The sequence below is a fragment of the Pecten maximus genome, chromosome 6 (assembly GCF_902652985.1).
Source record: "Pecten maximus chromosome 6, xPecMax1.1, whole genome shotgun sequence".
Classification (NCBI taxonomy): Eukaryota; Metazoa; Mollusca; class Bivalvia; order Pectinida; family Pectinidae; genus Pecten; species Pecten maximus.
In genome coordinates this window covers 6,439,177-6,459,569 of record NC_047020.1, presented here as the reverse complement: position 1 = coordinate 6,459,569, position 20,393 = coordinate 6,439,177, and the positions used below count along the sequence as shown (strand labels likewise).

Below are 20,393 nucleotides of genomic sequence, written 5' to 3'. Positions count from 1 at the left end.
ATTTGTATTCTTTGTTTGGTTTGCAATTGTCTAAATTAGTCTAGAAATTTAATCAAAAGAGGCATCTTATTCGTTTTATCCGCTTCATTTTCCTACGAACAGAAAATCAAAATCTTGATCAAATTGATAGAATCCAAGATCTCCATGTCAAAAATATGATAAATTATACCGAGTATACGGATGGCGTTCACTGATAACGTTGAAAAGTGTATCTTGTTACACATCAGATTCATATAGCATGTTTCTATCTACTTTTGTATTTAATCGTTTACAACCTAGGAATCAATAAACCCCGATTGTGACAATGACTAGATGAAAATGTCTTCTTTAGTCTATAATGACGCACATCTGTTGATCGACCCCCTGCAGTCCCCTTATCTAACATGCGTGTACACACGTCACAGGATAAAGGGCACTGCCAGCGATTGGTTTGATAGTTTACTTCATTAATACCTTGATTATCTATCATCATATGCTTCCTTAATCAAATCTGTAATTCTACTTCAAAGTTCCGTGTAATTTCGTTATCATATTTCCCTCAATTAATCAAGTGTCGTCTAAAAGCAGCTTATCAATGAATCGCATTTTTTGGGACATTTTGAAATAACAAGTAACGTTCTTTGTTTGATATATAAGTCAAGTGCTCCCAGTATTAATTTATACGCATATTGAACTTGATCGTAAGTCGAAAGTCTACAGTGTACAATAATGGTACTCAGGACTACTAAATGGCCGATGAATTCGGATATGGATTTAATTCTGTGCAAACGTAAGTTTAATACTGACTGAGTGCAAGTGAGAAATGTGATCTATATCGTAGAGTTGAATGTGTGTAGTATCATATCATTGTATATAGATATCAGAAGGTCAGCGTTACTTGGTGCATTGGAGTCATAAAGGGTGCATCACCGAGCAGTTCTAGTAAAAGTGCGATACCCGGTGCACTTAGTGCATATGAACATAAGTACATACCACTTACCGACATATCTAGTCACACAGATAAAGGGCGTGTAAGTAAACGAAGGAAGCTCTATATAATGTATTATACAACTTAAGGGCTTCAGAACATAACTGGCACTTCATTATACATAATTGCTAGCCAACGAGTGTCAACTTTATATATGAACAAGCATAAGATGACTGTCATCTCATATTGTACGTTTTGCACGTTGGCATGAGAACATTTTATTGCATATATAGTTTATATACATGGGTATAATAAAAGTGAATGCATTTCGGTGTGTTACATATATGTAATAAAAGTGAATTGCATGTCGGTGTTTACACATACGTAATAAAAATGTATTGCCAGTTCAGTGAATAAGTTATTGGACAAATTATTATTTTAAGATACAATAACCAATAAGTGTCAGTAAGGCAAAGCGGCAACATCTTTTTAAAATGTAATCATTTTCAGTTATACACTTTAAGAAAGCGAATTGAAATTTATATCTTCTGCATTCGGGAAATTGTTTAAAGTTATATATAGTGTTACTACTGGTGTGGGAAAAAAAGAAAACAGAAAAGAATACCGACATAGCAACGAAGTCATATTTCAAATTCAAAATCAACTACATGTATTTATAAATTTATAGATTTGTGTGGAGATCCTGAAAAACAGTACAAGGAGAAGTTTATACAGTTGTACTCTCATTTGTATTAAAGTCTAATTTGTTTTTACTGTTACAATATCTCAAAATAATTACATCATAAATTCAGTATCCTATCTTTTACTCCAATAAGTGCCAAATATTTTTCATGCTATGATAACATTCTTCAATGTATTTAACAACTTAATTAATAGTTAAATATAATCAGTTCCTTCTATTCATTAAGCACTTTATTAAAATAATTGCGAACATTTTAATTTCCCAATTACTTAATTTATTGTCTTTTTGTAATCTTATATTGCTTCTTTATTTTTGAAAATGATTGATATGTTGACATGTAATTGAATATTTGAGATATTTTGAAAAGCTTCGTTGTAGCTGCATATGATTTATATCAATTTAAGCTTTGATAGATACACCTAAAAATGTTAACAATTTTAATTGAATTTAAGCACTTTCTAACTTTGCAGTGATTAACATGGTATTGACATGTACCTCGGTGAGTTCAGGGGTGATATTATGAAGGCAATTAAATATATAAAGAGGGAATTGTTAACGTGTGTAGCTAGGTGAGTCTGACCTCGGAATGTTTGGAGGTACCCGTGGACGTATCGGGTCTCAGTAGGCCCCTTGGGGAGCGATGTTATCGAGCGATGTCGTGATACCCATCATTAGGTCTACTTATGAACTTATCACATGCATCGACCATTAATGTTTTCTACAATTACTTCACTTTTCTTACTAATACGTTATTATAACTTACACTTAATGTTATAAATATTACGGGGTTAGAGGACTTGCGACCACATTAGCACGTCTATATGATAGTTAATTGTTTCATTTCCCAATCCCGGTGAATTATGTATGTTGATCCATCTAACTATCACGTGTAACGATGTGTGCGGTGCGCTGTGATTGAATTATAACATGTCAAACATGTATATCCTAACGAGATTTACAAATGTGTCCCATAAAGAATGACGACAAGTGTGTAGAGTTTGATATAATATTATATATAGTATGTGTATTATATTTATAAATACATTACCCTTGTGATTTGACAGCTCACTTTTTGTTACGTACGACTATGATTGCAGAGCTAAATATATTGTTTAAATTTCACCATGAATATATCCAGTCCGCGATTATTGATCCAATTCTGGTTGTCATTGATTCCGTACACTGACTCAGACTGTCTATCATGACCTGTGATTAACGATGCTATCATTGCACTTTGATATAGACTCTACTGGGTTGTCATTTACAGAAACACCAATTTCCGTTACAAACTTTTGATTTGCATAGGTCCTTTGATGGCAGAAAAGTGTCATGTCCTTTTTATGTAGAAACGTAATGACTGGAAGATTGAACAACTGGGCATCAGCTTTCTCTGGCATTATCTTCTACGTCAAGCGTATCACATGGATTTCACCCGGCAGTAGGCTGGGCCAACAATAGTGTCAGCTGTATTCTGTTTTAGTAATGAGGAATTAAGATACAGAAGTAGTCATGATACTATTTGGATATTTCTCCTCTGTAGCTTACATCGCATGAAGTAGGATATCTTTCAGAGTTCGGATAATATTTCGTATTACACATGCAAAGTATCTAGTTTATTGAATATTCGTACTATAAAGACAGTTTAAATTATTTGTAAATATGACGATAAACAGTTTTCATATAATAAATTGCCAATGAAAACAGTCTTTAACTAAATCTAAATTGACATTCAAGCCATATTGTTGAGACCAACCATCATACAAGTACCTCATTCCATCCAGCATTGCATCATTGCATCGAGACACAGATTTGAAATTGTCATTAATATTATATAACCCTATCAAAGACAGTTTAATAACATCACATATAGAACAGTTCTCCTAAGCTGTTTTACTAATTGGATTTTACATATGCACGTAGGACAATTTGAATTCCGCCATACTTTGCACTCTCTCCCCTGCTAATCGCCTTATATCGTGCTAACTACACAACAAACGCCCTGGTGCAACACCTCACACTTTTGTTGAGAAATACCAGCTTTTCAACACTTACATATTAAGGTAACGATATGCATCGTTTCGAATTGATTTAAAGTAAAAACGAAAACAAATGCCGCAACTGTATATATGGTCAAAGGTTAGCTCCGCCCTGTTATTAACCTCGTGGTACACAATATTACCTGACGACAGGGAGTGAACATGCTGCACAATGTGCACCTATTTAGTGTTACCGACAGGCCAATAATAGTTACGCTACAAGGGGTCAATATCAACCAGGAAAATGTCAAAATTGAACTTTGGTCTCCATTGATATTATGTGATTTGTTTCTTTCCTTTTATGAAATAGTCATCGTTGATTGACATTCCTATTGTTGTAATAGACGTGATGGTTACACACTGGCTAACTCTATAGCATTTTGTTGACGTAAGAAATGTTCATTCTTCACGAATGGGTTGTTAAATGTTCTAATTTTGACTGGGTACAGTTATACGATGTACTATTAGTATCAATATATATGGCTTATATGTGCAGTGCATTTGTTTTCCGCAAACCTTCCAATCGTATTATCCCTTCCATTGTAACCAAGCGCACGTCTTTGTCCCGAATTATAATTACATATTACTGTTTGTTACTGTTGATGTCTAGACCTCTATTTTTGTTTTCAGTAGAACATACATTTTGATGACTGTATTGATACGGACATTATATCGCCGGAATTTGTAGAGTGTCCCTTCAGTCCCCGTGTACACATTCATTGTTGAAACTTCAGTAATCACTGCCACAACCCTGGTTTATTATTCATACGAAACACTTTCCTTTAAATATGTATTCTAAAGAAATCCTTTCTGCCAGTTGTGGCAATCGCTAAACTCCAGAAATACCAAAACAATCACAAGCTATACTTTCTGTAGTTAATTAGCGCGGACAAACATAACTCGGGAGTTATTTGTCAAAGGAAACCAAAACCCTGGCGGTTTTTACGATAATCAACTTGGTGATATTGGAGCGTGATAGGGTATTTATACGTTTGTTGTGAACACAAACAAACTCGTTCTTGCCTCCAACTATGTACAAATTATCTCCTTCAGACAAAGATTAGTGTCAAAACGGATCGGGCTTGTCGCAGCAATACACCTTAAAACGAAAAATAAACAAAGAGATTCTTTTATTTTATTGTCGTGCAAAGGAGAGAGAGTTTTTACCTAAGACAATTGACACTTTCAATTCCAAGGACTGCGTGAGACATCCGAATCTCATATTGCTCCCCCTTGGCATTGCTTTTTTGTATATCGGTATACATTGCATTGCCAACTTTTAAAGTGAAAGTTACAAACGGTTTACTCTGTGAATACAGTATCCGAGGTGTCAAACTGTCGAATACCATCCTGACAGTCACATGGATGTGTTAACTGCCATCAGCTATTGTAAATGGTTATTATGTTGTGTGATGTAACGCCAGGATACTCAGCTTAATAATGGTAAACTTTTTTTATTATCACTAATATGTTGCCAGTTATATGATAACTTAAAGTCTAACATAAAATGAATTCTATAATGTGTAAGCACTACCCTAATGACAGATTTAAGATAAATAACACGAACATACATATTCTGTTTGTAAACAGGCGATAGCCTAAGATAGCATATTAAGAATACAATGTATTTTCAAACATCAGAAACCTCCAAAACGGTTAAAGAATACTTATGTGTTACCGAAACTGTCATTTTAACTGAAAATGAAATTAACGAGAGAAAATTACGAGCAACAGAAAATACAGGGAAAACAAGACCAGGTCCTTCGAAGGATAAGCGTCCTCTGTTTCTTGTCTATTCTCGGCTAGAACTAGACTGTAATACCATAATTGTACCATACAATCTTATTATACTACCACCATTGTAGAGTAAAACCTTATTATTCATTTGTATACTGTCGTCATTTTTTTAATTAAACTTTATTTCAGCTGTGCAATATTTTGGACTTGAAAACTTATTTGAGGACACATCTAGGGAATGTTGCAAAGGGGGAAAGGGTCTTCAAATAAGTAAACCGTGAACATTATATCAAGGTTAACCTTCGGTAAATGACAAGTTGTCTACATTATATCATGATAATGATTTATAGTGTTAAATAGTATCTGGATATCTGAATAAAATCTACGATATAATCTCGACAGAATCACCAAACACAAATAGTCATCCATCATAACAAAATGTGTGTTTTATGAGCACGGCTTTCTACTGTGGCGTCCGTCTTTACTCCAAACATCGCCTCTGGTACAAGGCTCAGCATGACAGCCTTTCGTTTTTGTTGCAGCTGTTTAAAGGTCTTTGTTGGTTCCTGTTGATTCCCTAGTCCTTTCCAAATAACCGAGCCCTTATCATTGTGTAATTCATACAGTTACAAAAGGGGTATTATCACTGGTGTCACCTGGGTTAGATAGCCCCAACAATGTCGCATATTTGTCCAAACAGAAAATGATTCCATAACATAAATAACGTTGACAAATTTATGAATGAAACTTAATGCGACCTATCATATTTCACAAAAATAAACAAACGTGTATTCATAGTAGACGAAATCGCCCGTGTATCATTGGTTTGTGGTTTGAGGAAACATCGTCCTGTTCCGGAGCAGTGTAAGGGGATGGGAGTAGGAAGGGAACTGTGAAGTAGTCCTTTGTATTATAGTATACACGGCGATCCGGCCAGGCGTTAGTAAATCCAGACGATCATTGGCCTAGCGTAATTACCTGTTTGATAGTCGGGTAGGTAAGAGAAGCCACGAAACATCGCGTGCTGATAGTGTAGCAGTTCCACACACTACACATCTACCCAATCAGGAGATTTGACGGCCAAAATTACCCCCAAAGTGGCAAAACAAATTAGAAAAAAAGTAATGTGTCGTGTTTCGTATCAAAGAACAATATCTCTTTTCTTTTCAGAGGAAAATGTCACAATGGTATGAGGAAAGGTGTGTAATCGACGTCGTTATTAGATCAGCCACTGGTGGAACAAGCAGACGACTTCCCGTGTCTTCAGAGGACGGAATACACGTCTAGATGGCACCCAATAGGACTCCTTTCAGACGCAGCATGTTTGGTCTGAAAACCCCTATCTCCAGATACAGGAGACGGTCCAATTTGGATGATTTTGATGGAATTCGTAGCATTCTCTCTAGAAGGTAAGGAACTCTATATACTATATTTACTCCTTTGTGGTTAGTCTTACAACAATGGAGAGGCACAAAACAAGACAAATATTAGTATAGCATATTCTTGTCATGTTTATTCACATGAATAATTCATCAGGCTACTGCTACCAATGATAGTCAGGAAGTCCCACAGCTTGTTTACATTACATTATTACCTATACTGTAAGTTTGTAGACAGAACTTAGTTCCGTGTCTCAAACTACAATTGTTTACCTAGCATAGTCCACCACTTGGAGTAACAGAAGTTATTTATCTGACATTAAACCAGAAAATATAGGAAGTCTTACATCTGTTTCACGACTTGTTCTGCTTATCCCTTCCACATTCTCGAAGCAAGCGATATTTCCCGCTTAGTAGATGTTTTGTATATGATAGTTTCCACTAACCCCCACAAACTGTTCGGGGACACTGGGAAATAGCTGGTGTCATGTGATAGTAGAAAGCACCTTAAGTGATGCCCCTTTCAGAATTACGAGTTTTCTTTTTTACCTTCTCATTACGGACACATTATTGAAAAGATCAACATTGGTTCGTGTACAAATGGAGATATCATCAGCAGCACAATGAACAGTTTCTGAGTATACTCCTCATTAGTGGACACGCCATTATTACCACAGCATCATTGGTACTCGTGAAAACTTTACTGTTGTACTCTGCAATACCAGACAAAATAGCACCACTATTAAACAAGTTTATAGCAAACCTAGAAACATAAGGGAACCATTTGAAGACCACGAGGAAGGGTGAACGATCCAATGCCAGAACTATAGGTCTCGGTAAACGACGATGTTAGTGGGTGGTACATTTTCTGTAGTGTTGTAATGGAATGAGAAAAACGATGTATATACGATATGTGTTTTAGAAGCTTTACTGAAATTTAAATTATATTTGTAGACAGCGTTATATCATGTCTTAGTGTTAAAGTATGCTATATCCACTTAAATCGACGGTAGAGCGATTTTTCTTCCGTATAAGGAAGCCATTCCATCCAGGAAATTAGCATTGACGTCCTGGAGGCGCCATGTTGTATGGTTTGGAGTGATGTATTGTGTGACGATGACTAGGGTTTTAACCTTTGGTGATCATTTTAGGTATACTTTTCAAGCAACTTGATTGCAGTTGATTTCTTTCTATTACATCATTTAATTAATTTCCAAATACATGTATAGTCTGTGGCCTACCATTGACTATTTTGTTAAAACCAGTCTAATAGAAAATTGAGAATATAAAAACGGAATAGCTGGTGAGACCAGTCATTTGATGGTTAATGGAGAGCTTGGTGGTTAATGGAGAGTTTGATGGTTAATGGAGAGGTTGATGGTTAATGGAGAGTTTGGTGGTTGATGGAGAGTTTGATGGTTAATGGAGAGCTTGGTGGTTAATGGAGAGCTTGGTGGTTAATGGAGAGTTTGGTGGTTAATGGAGAGCTTGGTGGTTAATGGAGAGTGTGATGGTTAATGGAGAGTTTGGTGGTTAATGGAGAGGTTGATGGTTAATGGAGAGTTTGGTGGTTAATGGAGAGTTTGGTGGTTAATTGAGAGTTTGGTGGTTAATGGAGAGTTTGATGGTTAATGGAGAGCTTGGTGGTTAATGGAGAGCTTGGTGGTTAATGGAGAGTTTGGTGGTTGATGGAGAGTTTGATGGTTAATGGAGAGCTTGGTGGTTAATGGAGAGTTTGGTGGTTAATGGAGAGTTTTGTGGTTAATGGAGAGTTTGGTGGTTAATGGAGAGTTTGATGGTTAATGGAGAGTTTGGTGGTTAATGGGAAGCTTGGTGGTTAATGGAGAGTTTGGTGGTTAATGGAGAGCTTGATGGTTAATGGAGAGTTTGATGGTTAATGGAGAGCTTGATGGTTAATGGAGAGTTTGGTGGTTAATGGAGAGTTTGATGGTTAATGGAGAGCTTGGTGGTTAATGGAGAGTTTGATGGTTAATGGAGAGTTTGGTGGTTAATGGGAAGCTTGGTGGTTAATGGAGAGTTTGGTGGTTAATGGAGAGCTTCATGGTTAATGGAGAGTTTGATGGTTAATGGAGAGCTTGATGGTTAATGGAGAGTTTGATGGTTAATGGAGAGCTTGGTGGTTAATGGAGAGTTTGATGGTTAATGGAGAGCTTGGTGGTTAATGGAGAGTTTGATGGTTAATGGAGAGTTTGGTGGTTAATGGAGAGTTTGGTGGTTAATGGAGAGTTTGGTGGTTAATGGAGAGTTTGGTGGTTAATGGAGAGTTTGATGGTTAATGGAGAGTTTGATGGGCAGAAGGGTTCATTTCCAGAGTGATCCCCAATTATATATAATAGGTATTGTACATGGTTTGATTTCCCACTAGAAGGATTTCTACTTGATTTAGTTCCCCTCTCGAAGGATCTGTACATGGTTTAGTTTTCCCAAGAAGGATTTGTACATGTTTATTTTTCCCTCTCCCTAAAGGATTCATACATGGTTTACTTTCCCTCTCGAAGGATTTGTTCATGATCTTATTTCCCTCCAGAAGGATTTGTACATGTTTAGTTTCCCTCTAGAGGGATTTGTACATGGTTTAGTTTCCCTCTAGAGGGATTTGTACATGGTTTAGTTTCACCCAGAAGGTTTTGTACATGGTTTGGTTTCCCTCCAGAAGGATTTGTATATGATTTAGTTTCACCCAGAAGGTTTTGTACATGGTTTGGTTTCCCTCCAGAAGGATTTGTACATGGTTTGGTTTCCCTCCAGAAGGATTTGTATATGATTTAGTTTCACCCAGAAGGTTTTGTACATGGTTTGGTTTCCCTCCAGAAGGATTTGTACATGGTTTAGTTTCACCAAAGAGGATTTGCACATGGTTTAGTTTCCCTCCAGAAGGATTTGTATATGATTTAGTTTCCCTCCAGAAGAATTTGTACATGGTTTAGTTTCCCTCCAGAATGATCTGTACATGGTTTAGTTTCCCTCCAGAAGGATCTGTACATGGTTTGGTTTCCCTCCAGAAGGATTTGTACATGGTTTAATTTCCCTCTCGAAGGATTTGTACATGGTTTGGTTTCCCTCCAGAAGGATCTGTATATGGTGTGGTTTCCCTCCGGAAGGATTTGTACATGGTTTAATTTCCCTCTCGAAGGATCTGTACATGGTTTAGCTGAATCCTTTAGAAGTTACTGGGATAGATTACCTTGGATATGTACGCGGTGACTCGTCCATAGAATACACGTGAATGTTTATGATCTAACTGCAGGTGTGGACTGTGGGAAATGTCCCCTGTACAGTCAGCGTGCACTATATATGGACCAATTACAATGTACTCGTCCCATTCATTGATACTACGGATACGCCTGTCGGAGAAAGGAAGATCCATAATGAAAAGTGATAATTACTTATCTGTTAGATCGACAAATATGTTTTTGGTGTAATCAAGTGTCAGCTAACACGCAAGATCTGTTATAGATAGACGTCCTGCCTCTGTTAGGGCTAACTCTGCTCCTATCGGATTACGTTAGAAATAAGTCCGAGAAGAGTTGCCTCCCGTGATTCATTGGTAAGCCCCCCCACACCTGGAGCTCGTCCTACGTTATATGTAATTAAAACGAACACAGGACATGTGTACTTTTAACACACTGTTCATTCCTATCGATGTAATCGTCGATACGACTTATCCAATCAGATATCACTTTTGGTGATATTGTGCAATTGACACCTTTTTGTACCAGGAAAATTAATTAAACTATTTTGTTTGGTGACATATGCCCGCTGTCCATACAGTTCTCCCTCAAGCTCGGTGTCTTCCCGACCGATATATGCATATTAACACTAGAAATATGGGTATGGGTTCTTCACATGATGTGTGCACAAAGCCAGGTGATTAATCATCCCTTGGTGGCTTATCAAATTACGTTCGTGCACAATTGATTGTAAAATGACGAAAAAATAAATCGGCGGGAGAAACTATGCAAAGAAATAATACTCATAATTCCTTAATATCTCATTTGCTTATACCTTTCTATTTTTAACGTTTAAACTATAACATGAAATACACATTCTTTAATACGTCCAGTTAAATCCAGAACGTGAAATGGAAAATGTCGAGATCTCACAGGCTCCTAATGCACAGGAAGTGACGTCACTGGTTAGGTATTGTTTTACATACAGTCAACACAGTAATGTCATCAGCGGTAACGCGACTGAAAAACAAAGTGCTATTAAACTGTGATTTAAAAAAAAAACGTGGTCTTGCTTTAATGTTTAATGTAATACTTTAGTGTTTTGCGACATATTCATGCAAAAACTATCATTTTTTTGTGTGACACGTCACCTTAAAAAGGGTACCAGAATATGACGTGGAAGTATTCTATTTTACACTTGTTATGTACCAATGTCTACTGACACTGTGTCAATGGTGTACGATACCAATATTACCCTTTTGAAGATACTGTATTTGTGTTCACACAATTTACAAAACACACATAATAGCTAAGATAAATTCATAATGTATGATTTATAAAACACCCAGTCTGTACTGGCTTTAGAGACACTGAACATACACAGATATCAGAGAGCACGCGTTCCCATGCTTAATATTCGAGGCAATTGTCGTCGTGTTACATGTACTGCCAAATTTGGATGTATTCATGTACATGTGTAAGTTCGAAATACTTTGTGGCAGGTCAAGTTAATATTTATTCAGAGAACAATGTCGGCATGTGCTCCATTCGATTATGTAAGATAGTATAATAGCCTATATGTAAGGTGAATTTGATTGAATACTGGATCCAATCAAGACATTGAATACTGGATTGACGACATTGCTCTCTGATTTGACAACTTGGCCTGTCAAATATCTTGATTATTTTGTACTTGGTCTTCTTCTTTACGGTTGTATATTTTATTTCGTTAGTAATTTTCTTTGTCTTTATTTGATTTTGATCAGTATTTGTTTCATCTCTCCGTTCAAAAGTTTTACCATTTCACATTTTACAAACTATCACCATTGCATCACAATAGCAAACCAGGTGCATCAACATTCCTTAACGTAAAAGTTTCCTAGAAAGGCATTACCTTTCTTAATTAAGATGTTCCCTTAAATAGAATAATGCGTTTCTATAGAGAATTTCAAGTTAAAGGGGCATTTCTTCGTTTGAATGAAGTTTAGGTCGTCACCATTAAACTTACTGGAAAATGTGTATTTTTCCAAGTAGTAAAAGTTATAATCTTAAACATTAATACGGCAGTTTTTCTATCAGGATAAACCAAAGTTCTTCGAGTATTAAGTCCTGAAAAATCTTAATTCGACCCGAAGTATCACTTATTACCGCAAAGACATATGGTATTTGCATACGATACGCCCTTTTTCTGTACATTTCGGCGTTAATTTCTTTAAATGTTGGCACAAACACTCATATAATCATCGTTCGGACATAGATTTCATCAATAGAAACTGTGCATGTTTCTGATGTCCGAACGAAGGAATGGAATTCTGTTGGATATTGTAATACTGATGTCCGAACGAAGGAATGGAATTCTGTTGGATATTGTAATACTGATGTCCGAACGAAGGAATGGAATTCTGTTGGATATTGTAATACTGGTGGCCGTGGTGGCAGTACATGTACGCGAACGCACGTAGAATAAGAATACGTGTAATCCCCATATCAAATATTGTCAAACCTCCTTGTCAAAGTAAACATGTATACTACGATCTATTGTTCCGATATCATACAAAGGTGCGATGTTTTCTCGTGCCACTTCACGTGAGGGCGTGAGACCCTCGTGTGTACATATGAAGTGAGTCTCTATACCACACCCGTCGTATCGGAATGAGAGGGTCAATCAGCTGTCTCACAAAACAGAGATACGACTGACTAATTAATACTATATAAAGATCGAGTTACAGACAAACATTATGTTTTATGACAAAACAGTCAGTGTGTGTAAACAACAACGAACCGCAAAGTTTACATGGCAATTATAATTAATTATACAGAGAACGATCTCAAAATGGAATCCAACTACTGACATATAAGGACTATTTAATGTATGTTAGATATTTCACAGTTGTGTAGGTATATAAACTAGTTCCATTAAACATGGATAACGCAACTTTTTGGATGTGTTACCCAAATATGTGCAAACCGCTACATGGTACCCCAGAAAGTCGACAAAAGACAATGCATTATTGACGTACAACGCCAATACACATGTATAAAATGTCATACCCGCGATTTGTAAAGTTGTGTGGCTGTTTTATATAACCTATATGAGATACATATATAATTATATATATATATTCACTTATTATATACTGTTATTGTATTTTGTTATACATGACGTATATATATAATTTTATATGGGACATTTTAATAATACATGACGTATATATATAATTTTATATGGGACATTTCAATAATGCATGACGTATATATATAATTTTATATTGGACATTTCAATAATAAATGACGTATATACATGTATATAATTTTATATAGGACATTTCAATAATACATGACGTACATATATAATTTTATATGGGACATTTCAATAATACATGACGTATGTATATAATTTTATATAGGACATTTCAATAATACATGACGTATATATATAACTTTATATAGGACATTTCAATAATACATGACGTATATATATAATTTTATATTGGACATTCAATAACACATGACGTATATATATAATTTTATATTGGACATGACGTATATATATAATTTTATATTGGACATTTCAATAACACATGACGTATATATATAATTTTATATTGGACATTTCAATAACACATGACGTATATATATAATTTTATATAGGACATTTCAATAATGCATGATGTATATATAAAAATTTTTATTGGACATTCAATAACACATGACGTATATATATAATTTTATATTGGACATGACGTATATATATAATTTTATATGGGACATGACGTATATATATAATTTTATATTGGACACTTCAATAACACATGACGTATATATATAATTTTATATGGGACATTTAATAATACATGACGTATATATATAATTTTATATGGGACATTTCAATAACACATGACGTATATATATAATCTTATATGGTACATTTCCCCTAAAGTATTTCTTATAACACATCATGGAGGGAAAGTTATTTATGAGATATATGTATCGTGCTGGAGCAGTACGCCTTTTGGGTCAGCTTCTGTCCATGATGATGATGATGATGATGATGATGATGATTTATATTAGACGGTGATGAATACAGACATTTAGAGTGGCCAATTCGTAATAGACGTTGGTATTAGAAACACACGTTAGTGTATTTTCAGTGTTTCTTCTTTAATACCATACTCGTTTTGGAAGTAAGTTGGTACGGAATTTTAATATTTTCATTGTAGAATCGTGTCACGATATTTAAAAATTACCTTAATTTTCTTTCTGATGAAATGGCTTTCCTCCACCTCCAAAACCTGGCACGTCCTTAAATGACCCTGGCTGTTAATAGCACGTTAAACAAAAACAAACAAACAAGTATTTATAAGGGTTAAAAACCTCCGATTTAGAGAAATTAATATAACTTATAGCCATACATGACTTCGTTATTCCATTTACGAATTAGTGTATAGTCAAACTGAAATGAGTATTTTTTAAGAATTAGCATTTTTTCATTTACGCTTTCCTTTGCAATACGGTAGTGTTCACATATAATTTACAAATAACAGTATTTAGAGGAGGAACCATTCATAGAGGAAGGGAGGTAACTCGTTATAAAGAAAGATATAACTGATAGTAATTTTTACAATTACTCTGTTATAGTAGTCTTTATAATCAATTCAATTTGTTTAAGCCAAAATAAAACGTGTTTCATTAAAAGATTGTATTGACCGATTGTTTATGAAATAGATACTAGCTTAGAACGTTCTGTACAATCCTAACCGCATCTAAATGTTTGGAGTTTGGAGTTGCCTAAGGTTGCATATCTCATGTAAAAATTGTTAAGTAAACGTTAAGGTCAACTTCGAAACTTTTCTATAACTATCAATTCTTTAAAAGACTGCTAGATTGTATAGTTTACGTTAGCCTAGTTCACTGAAATGAATGGACTTTATAAAGTCTAATTGAATTAAATCAAAATAAGGTACATGTTAGTGTTGAGTTAATTTACTCATTGAAAGGCTATAATTCTGACCTTGGGGTCTTTTTCATTACGTTCGTCGTACAATCGCTACTATAAGCGTGTTAAATTAAATACTAAGAATTAACAGCCGCTTAAAAAAGTATTGTGTTGAAGTTTGATAGTGCGAATTGCGATTACTTCCCTTTGTCCTCTTCTTGACAAAGTGAGGCAAGTAACCCCCTTATCAAAATAAATCCCCGGATGTAAACAAAATGGAGGACAAGGAAAGGTGAATGAGTGAAAATCGAAGTTGTTTTAACTACATTTGATGTAGGAAACATCATAGTATGGCCCACAACACGCGGTTAGGGCCATTTTACGATCCCAAGTTGGAACAGGGTGTTTTAAGTCAAACACTCAGAGAAACTTCACCGCGAAAATGGGACCTCGGTACAGAAAGGGGTCACCAAACATGGAATCCAACAAGTTTTGACAGAACACTCACTACTTTTGGCAAGTCAGAGTAAGTGTTTATGGAGTAAATATTGTTTAAGTTAGAAGTTATATATCATTTTAATGTTAACCGTGTTTCGGTTGGAGAATATGTGCTCATTTTGATGATTACACGGTCTATAATCTCGGACTCGGTGGAGCGAATACTCGGATTTTATACAATAACAAAGCAGTGTATCAGATTACCTACCCTCACAAAGTAATGTACTGTCTGTGACAGCCTCTTGTTAATCATTATTTCATTTCGGGAAAACAAGTCAAGATTTTAAATTTAGCACAATCGACATGACATTGTTGTGAAACTTCTTTATTTTACGATACATCCGACACCATTATAAACCCCCCATCAGTGTTGTGACTGTGTGTGTCTTACGGGATTGTTTACACAAAAGAAAAAGTAAGACTTTTAAATACGCAAATTACCATAAGCTGTGAAATCCCACTTAAATTTGAATTGGATTTTAAGCTGCACCTGTTTAACTCAGGAAATACAAATGTAGATCAAATACAAAGATAATAAAAATTACGCAACAAACTAGTTATAAAGTTATACCATTTTGATTTTTATTGCCAAATCTGTTTGCATTGATCACATGTTTTTCAACGTGCATAAATAAGTAATTGTGATGTACATGTGTAACTGTTAAACTTTTGTTTTCAGAGTGGTATACTTTTAATGTGTTATATAGTTGTAAATATTGTTTTTTAATTTGTTAATTCACAAATGTCTACATTTTAATGTTTATAAGTACAAAAAAAAACACAAAAAAGTTTTTGAGTATATAAGTATTGATATAAGACTTAACTGTATGTGCTCGGAGTTTTAATGTAAGTTGTTGATGATAAGATTAACAGTACTGTCTATAATCTTGTTTCAGTAAAGTCCAAGAGAGTTGGACTTCCCATGTAAGGCAACAAGGTGACCTGTTCTATGTTGATGTGAATGGCAGTCAAGGCAGCGGACATATACAGCAGCAGTCACATCATAATAGTGGATCATTTCACCAGAGTAATGGGTCGTTACACGACAGCGATGGGTCGCTACACCACAACAATGGATCACAAAATCACAATGATGGTTCCAACCATTACTACAGCAACAGGCATGGGGAGCGACCCCAAAACAACTTTTATGATGGAAAACAAAATGGTTTTCAGACGAAAACGGGGCCACAGAGACAAAGGATCAATGGACATATACAGAGCAGTAGTGGTAATTTGGGTTCAAATGGTTATCTTAAAAACAAATCAAAGTACATTTCTCAAGACTTTGATGATGAATATGTTGAGTTAGATAGAAATGACTACAATTCGTGGATGTCTTCTCCGCAGATCAACAATAAATATCACAACACGAATCATGACGTGATTAACCAAGAACACGGTGACAAGATAAAGCATGTATACCTATCACCCAACTACAAAAACTGTAAAAATGGCCAAATGTCAGGAATTAAATTGTGCGAGAAGATGTTTGGAATTAAACTGTGCCAATATAATGACAAGACACGCGTCAACAACAACAATAATATTGTAAAGGACAGGAAAGTGATTGTACAAGCTGTAGTTCCCGGTAGTGCAGCAGAAAAATGTCGTCAGATACACAGAGGTAGGCAGTCATGCATGTCACATAAAAGTAATGGGGCAGCAAAGTGTCCTTAATTCTTACATTTTAAAAGTGTGAGTTGGGTGATCTGTTTACAAATAAAATGCTTGAAAACTTGAAATACAAGTAAAGAAATAGTTCTGTGCTTGATATCAGGAAAGCTTTCATATCTAAATAGAGATCAGCAACAATCTTTGTATGAATACATCCAGGTAGTCTGCTTGTTAATTGTTGAATATATAGCTTGACTTGATCACAAGTAAATCAAATTGGAGCTGGAGTATTGCACAGCTAGGAATTGTTCAGTTAGGCATCACTTGTCGTGTGTTTTTCTCTGCAGGTGATATGATGTTGGGTATTAATGACATGGAAGTTTCCTGGGTGAATCTTGATAAAACCTTCAATTCTATTACAAACAAAAAGGTAAGAAGCATGAATGACTTTGTGACATATTGGTATTTGGAATGACTTTGTGACATATTGGTATTTGTGTACATATTGTGTGTACATTGATGTTCCATATATGCCTATATTTAAATTTTTGATCAACCAAAAACAATCTGTCTTCATGTCTTTACACTGAGCTGATGTACATGTCTGTGGCTGCTCATTCTTAAATATGTCTTAACCATTGTATTGATTATCTTGCTAGATCGTTATCTTAAAGCTGCGCAGATAGTGATTGTGAACTGATCCATTGTGACCTTTAATGTAGCTCTACTTCAGAGTCAGTAGTATTCTAATATAATCCTTCATATCTAATTAAAAGCTTTTTGTTCTAGGTTAAGGTAACATTCCAGGTGCCAGTTGTGATTGGTCCACAGACACCTCCGCCAGTACCACTCCCCACATATAAACAATCCTTACCGCCTAAAGCCCCGCCCCGACAGGAAGGGGAGGACATCGTCCAGCTGGTGACGGGAACCACTACTGGAGTACTGTCAAGCAAGTTCAAGTCCTGTCTCTGCTCGTTCATGTACCTTACTCTGGAGGACTCTAGCAGTGAATCGGAAAACATACAAGTATGCCACATGATATACTCATGGACACTGTTCACTAAAAGTTCTTATCTTCAGTTGTTAGTTTTATCATTCATCATAGGAAGTTAGGCCAAACAAAATTAATGTCTTGTTTCTCAGGCACATTTTTCCAAAAAAGGATGAGGGAGGGAGGCTTTTTTTTTTTTTTTTACTACCTAAAAATGTGATGAGGGAGGGACTTTTTTATTTTTTTCTCTCAGTCACATAATGATACATATACATGAATCATGTGATTTGAAATTGTGTCAATTGTTAAATGCATAAAATGAATAAAGAAATCTTAATTTTAAACTATTGTCTTTATTTTCTGGTATTAAACTTGCAATCTAAATTGAAAAACAATTGAAATACAATTTTATGTTCAATGTTCACCAGATGTACACAAGTGATCAGGAACTCCCTATGTTTTAAGATTTGGTTCTTACATAATGTCCAAACAGTTTTGTTGCTTCGTTTACCTTCAAAGACATCGATCATTACTTTATCAAAAACATCAGCTTTCCGTTTGCCGATCGCGGCCGACACATCATGATCCGTGAATTTTGGCGGAAACGACCAGTCGTCGGGACCAAGCGATCCATCGCGCAGACCCTTGTAAAGTTCGCCAAACGAACAAGTGTCGCTATAATTCGATATGATTGTCCAGGGTAAAATAACACTGCCAGAAAAAGATATTTGAATGGAAATCATTGCTACCATGTGCAATCGAAAAATCAAGCTTCTAAAAGATAAACAAACGTTTCAATGATCTGATTTGGGAGATTCTAAAACACGGATCAGGCAAGTTCCGGAGATTGCGGCAACCAACGTCGGATTTTTTTCCGGAATTTATTTTTAGTTTTTATTTTTTTGTTTTCAATAAAAAGTGAGTGGTGCGGGGGGTTCATATTGGATGCGGGCGGGCCTGAGAAACAAGAAATTAATTTTATTTGGCCTTAGGTAGTATTTAATTACACAAAGAAAAGGGTATTAATGAAAAATTCCATTTTTTTTATCATTTGCATATCGTTATGTGCAGAAATCATATTTTGCAATTAAAGAATTCTTGATTATGTCATAAACAACATTAACATTTCTTTAATAGTATAAAGTACATTTATATAAATTTATTTGATTTTGATGATTTTTTCACAGGATGACATTCTGTATATGTTCCCACGGGATGACAACATTGCAACAGAAGTTAGGGGTATGTTCCTGACCCTGTGTGGGGTGCTTCCAGATATCACTGGGTCTGTAGCACAGACGTCCACGCTGATGTACAAGGGACAATATATCCACGTGGTGTACAGTCGATATGGGCAGGATTTACTAGCTATGGCCATGCCAGCTAACAGGTAGGTTTTGATTTGATATCTACTTCTTTTATCTTTTTGGTAGCAGTTTCAATAACTTTGTGTGGATAATAAAAATAGAGAAAAAAATTAAGAAATATTGCTCATGTTCTTATGATATACAATTATAATTACTTATTATTTACTTGACACTGATCAGTGATTTTATTCTATCGTTTTATAAGGAATTTAACTTTTCAAAACAAATAAGCTTAGACATTGGAATGTTTGCCTGAAAAAGATAGTTTTGTCTCTTAAAAACAGTAAACAAGTAGAATTGCTTTGCCTTCACTTTAATTTATGAGTCGTACAAATGTAATGAGTTAAATGGCCATTACAGGGTGCCGCTTCAGTACCTCCAATGTATCAAATGTGAGCTACAACAGGTGATGGATCTCCTCTTCAGCTCAACATCAAGGTAATATATTATACGCCTGTAATAGAATTTGTTACACCGGTACCCCTTCTTATGTTTATAATGACCAGTCACAATTAATTTTAATATGATTCATGAAACACATAGGATCTATGATATTTCCATACAAAAACATCAGTTTTAATTCCATTTTGATTAATATAATTAAATGATGTGTAAAGAAAAATACATGGACATTTTTCTTTTATGCAATTAAAGCATTGAGAAATGCATATTTGTGAGTTGAATCAAATATTGGTAATTATTATCGGTACAATAATAATAAGCTGGCAAAAAGCAATCATCAAATGGAAACAAACCCTTTTATGTTAAATGTTCATCTTTCAGCTGCTACGTGTCTGTTTCCATTTAGCTGTGTTTCTGTTTTAGAACACTTAAGAGATAGTATTACTTTAGTATTCTTTTGAATAGACAAGTCCTAAATAACAAAATGATCAAACATATTTCTTTTTACAGTTTTCATCAAAACATTATTTGTTTTTTTTATATGTATATATATATCTATCAACTTTTGAATACATGATTTCTTATTTCCTATTTCCTATTTCCATTGATTTGTTTTTACATTTACA

The 20,393-nt window shown here is 35.1% G+C and overlaps 1 protein-coding gene across 1 annotated transcript in view; it reads left to right on the top strand.

Annotated features, from left to right (window-relative positions):
* Nucleotides 1-20,393, top strand: part of LOC117328831 (protein inturned-like) — a 44,568-nt gene that overhangs the window by 9,886 nt on the left and 14,289 nt on the right. The window contains 6 exon segments of the mRNA XM_033886403.1: nt 6,554-6,792; nt 16,284-17,014; nt 17,352-17,434; nt 17,794-18,033; nt 19,186-19,388; nt 19,726-19,803. Of these exon segments, the coding sequence (XP_033742294.1) occupies nt 6,671-6,792; nt 16,284-17,014; nt 17,352-17,434; nt 17,794-18,033; nt 19,186-19,388; nt 19,726-19,803 (1,457 nt within the window). The 5' untranslated portion in view covers nt 6,554-6,670.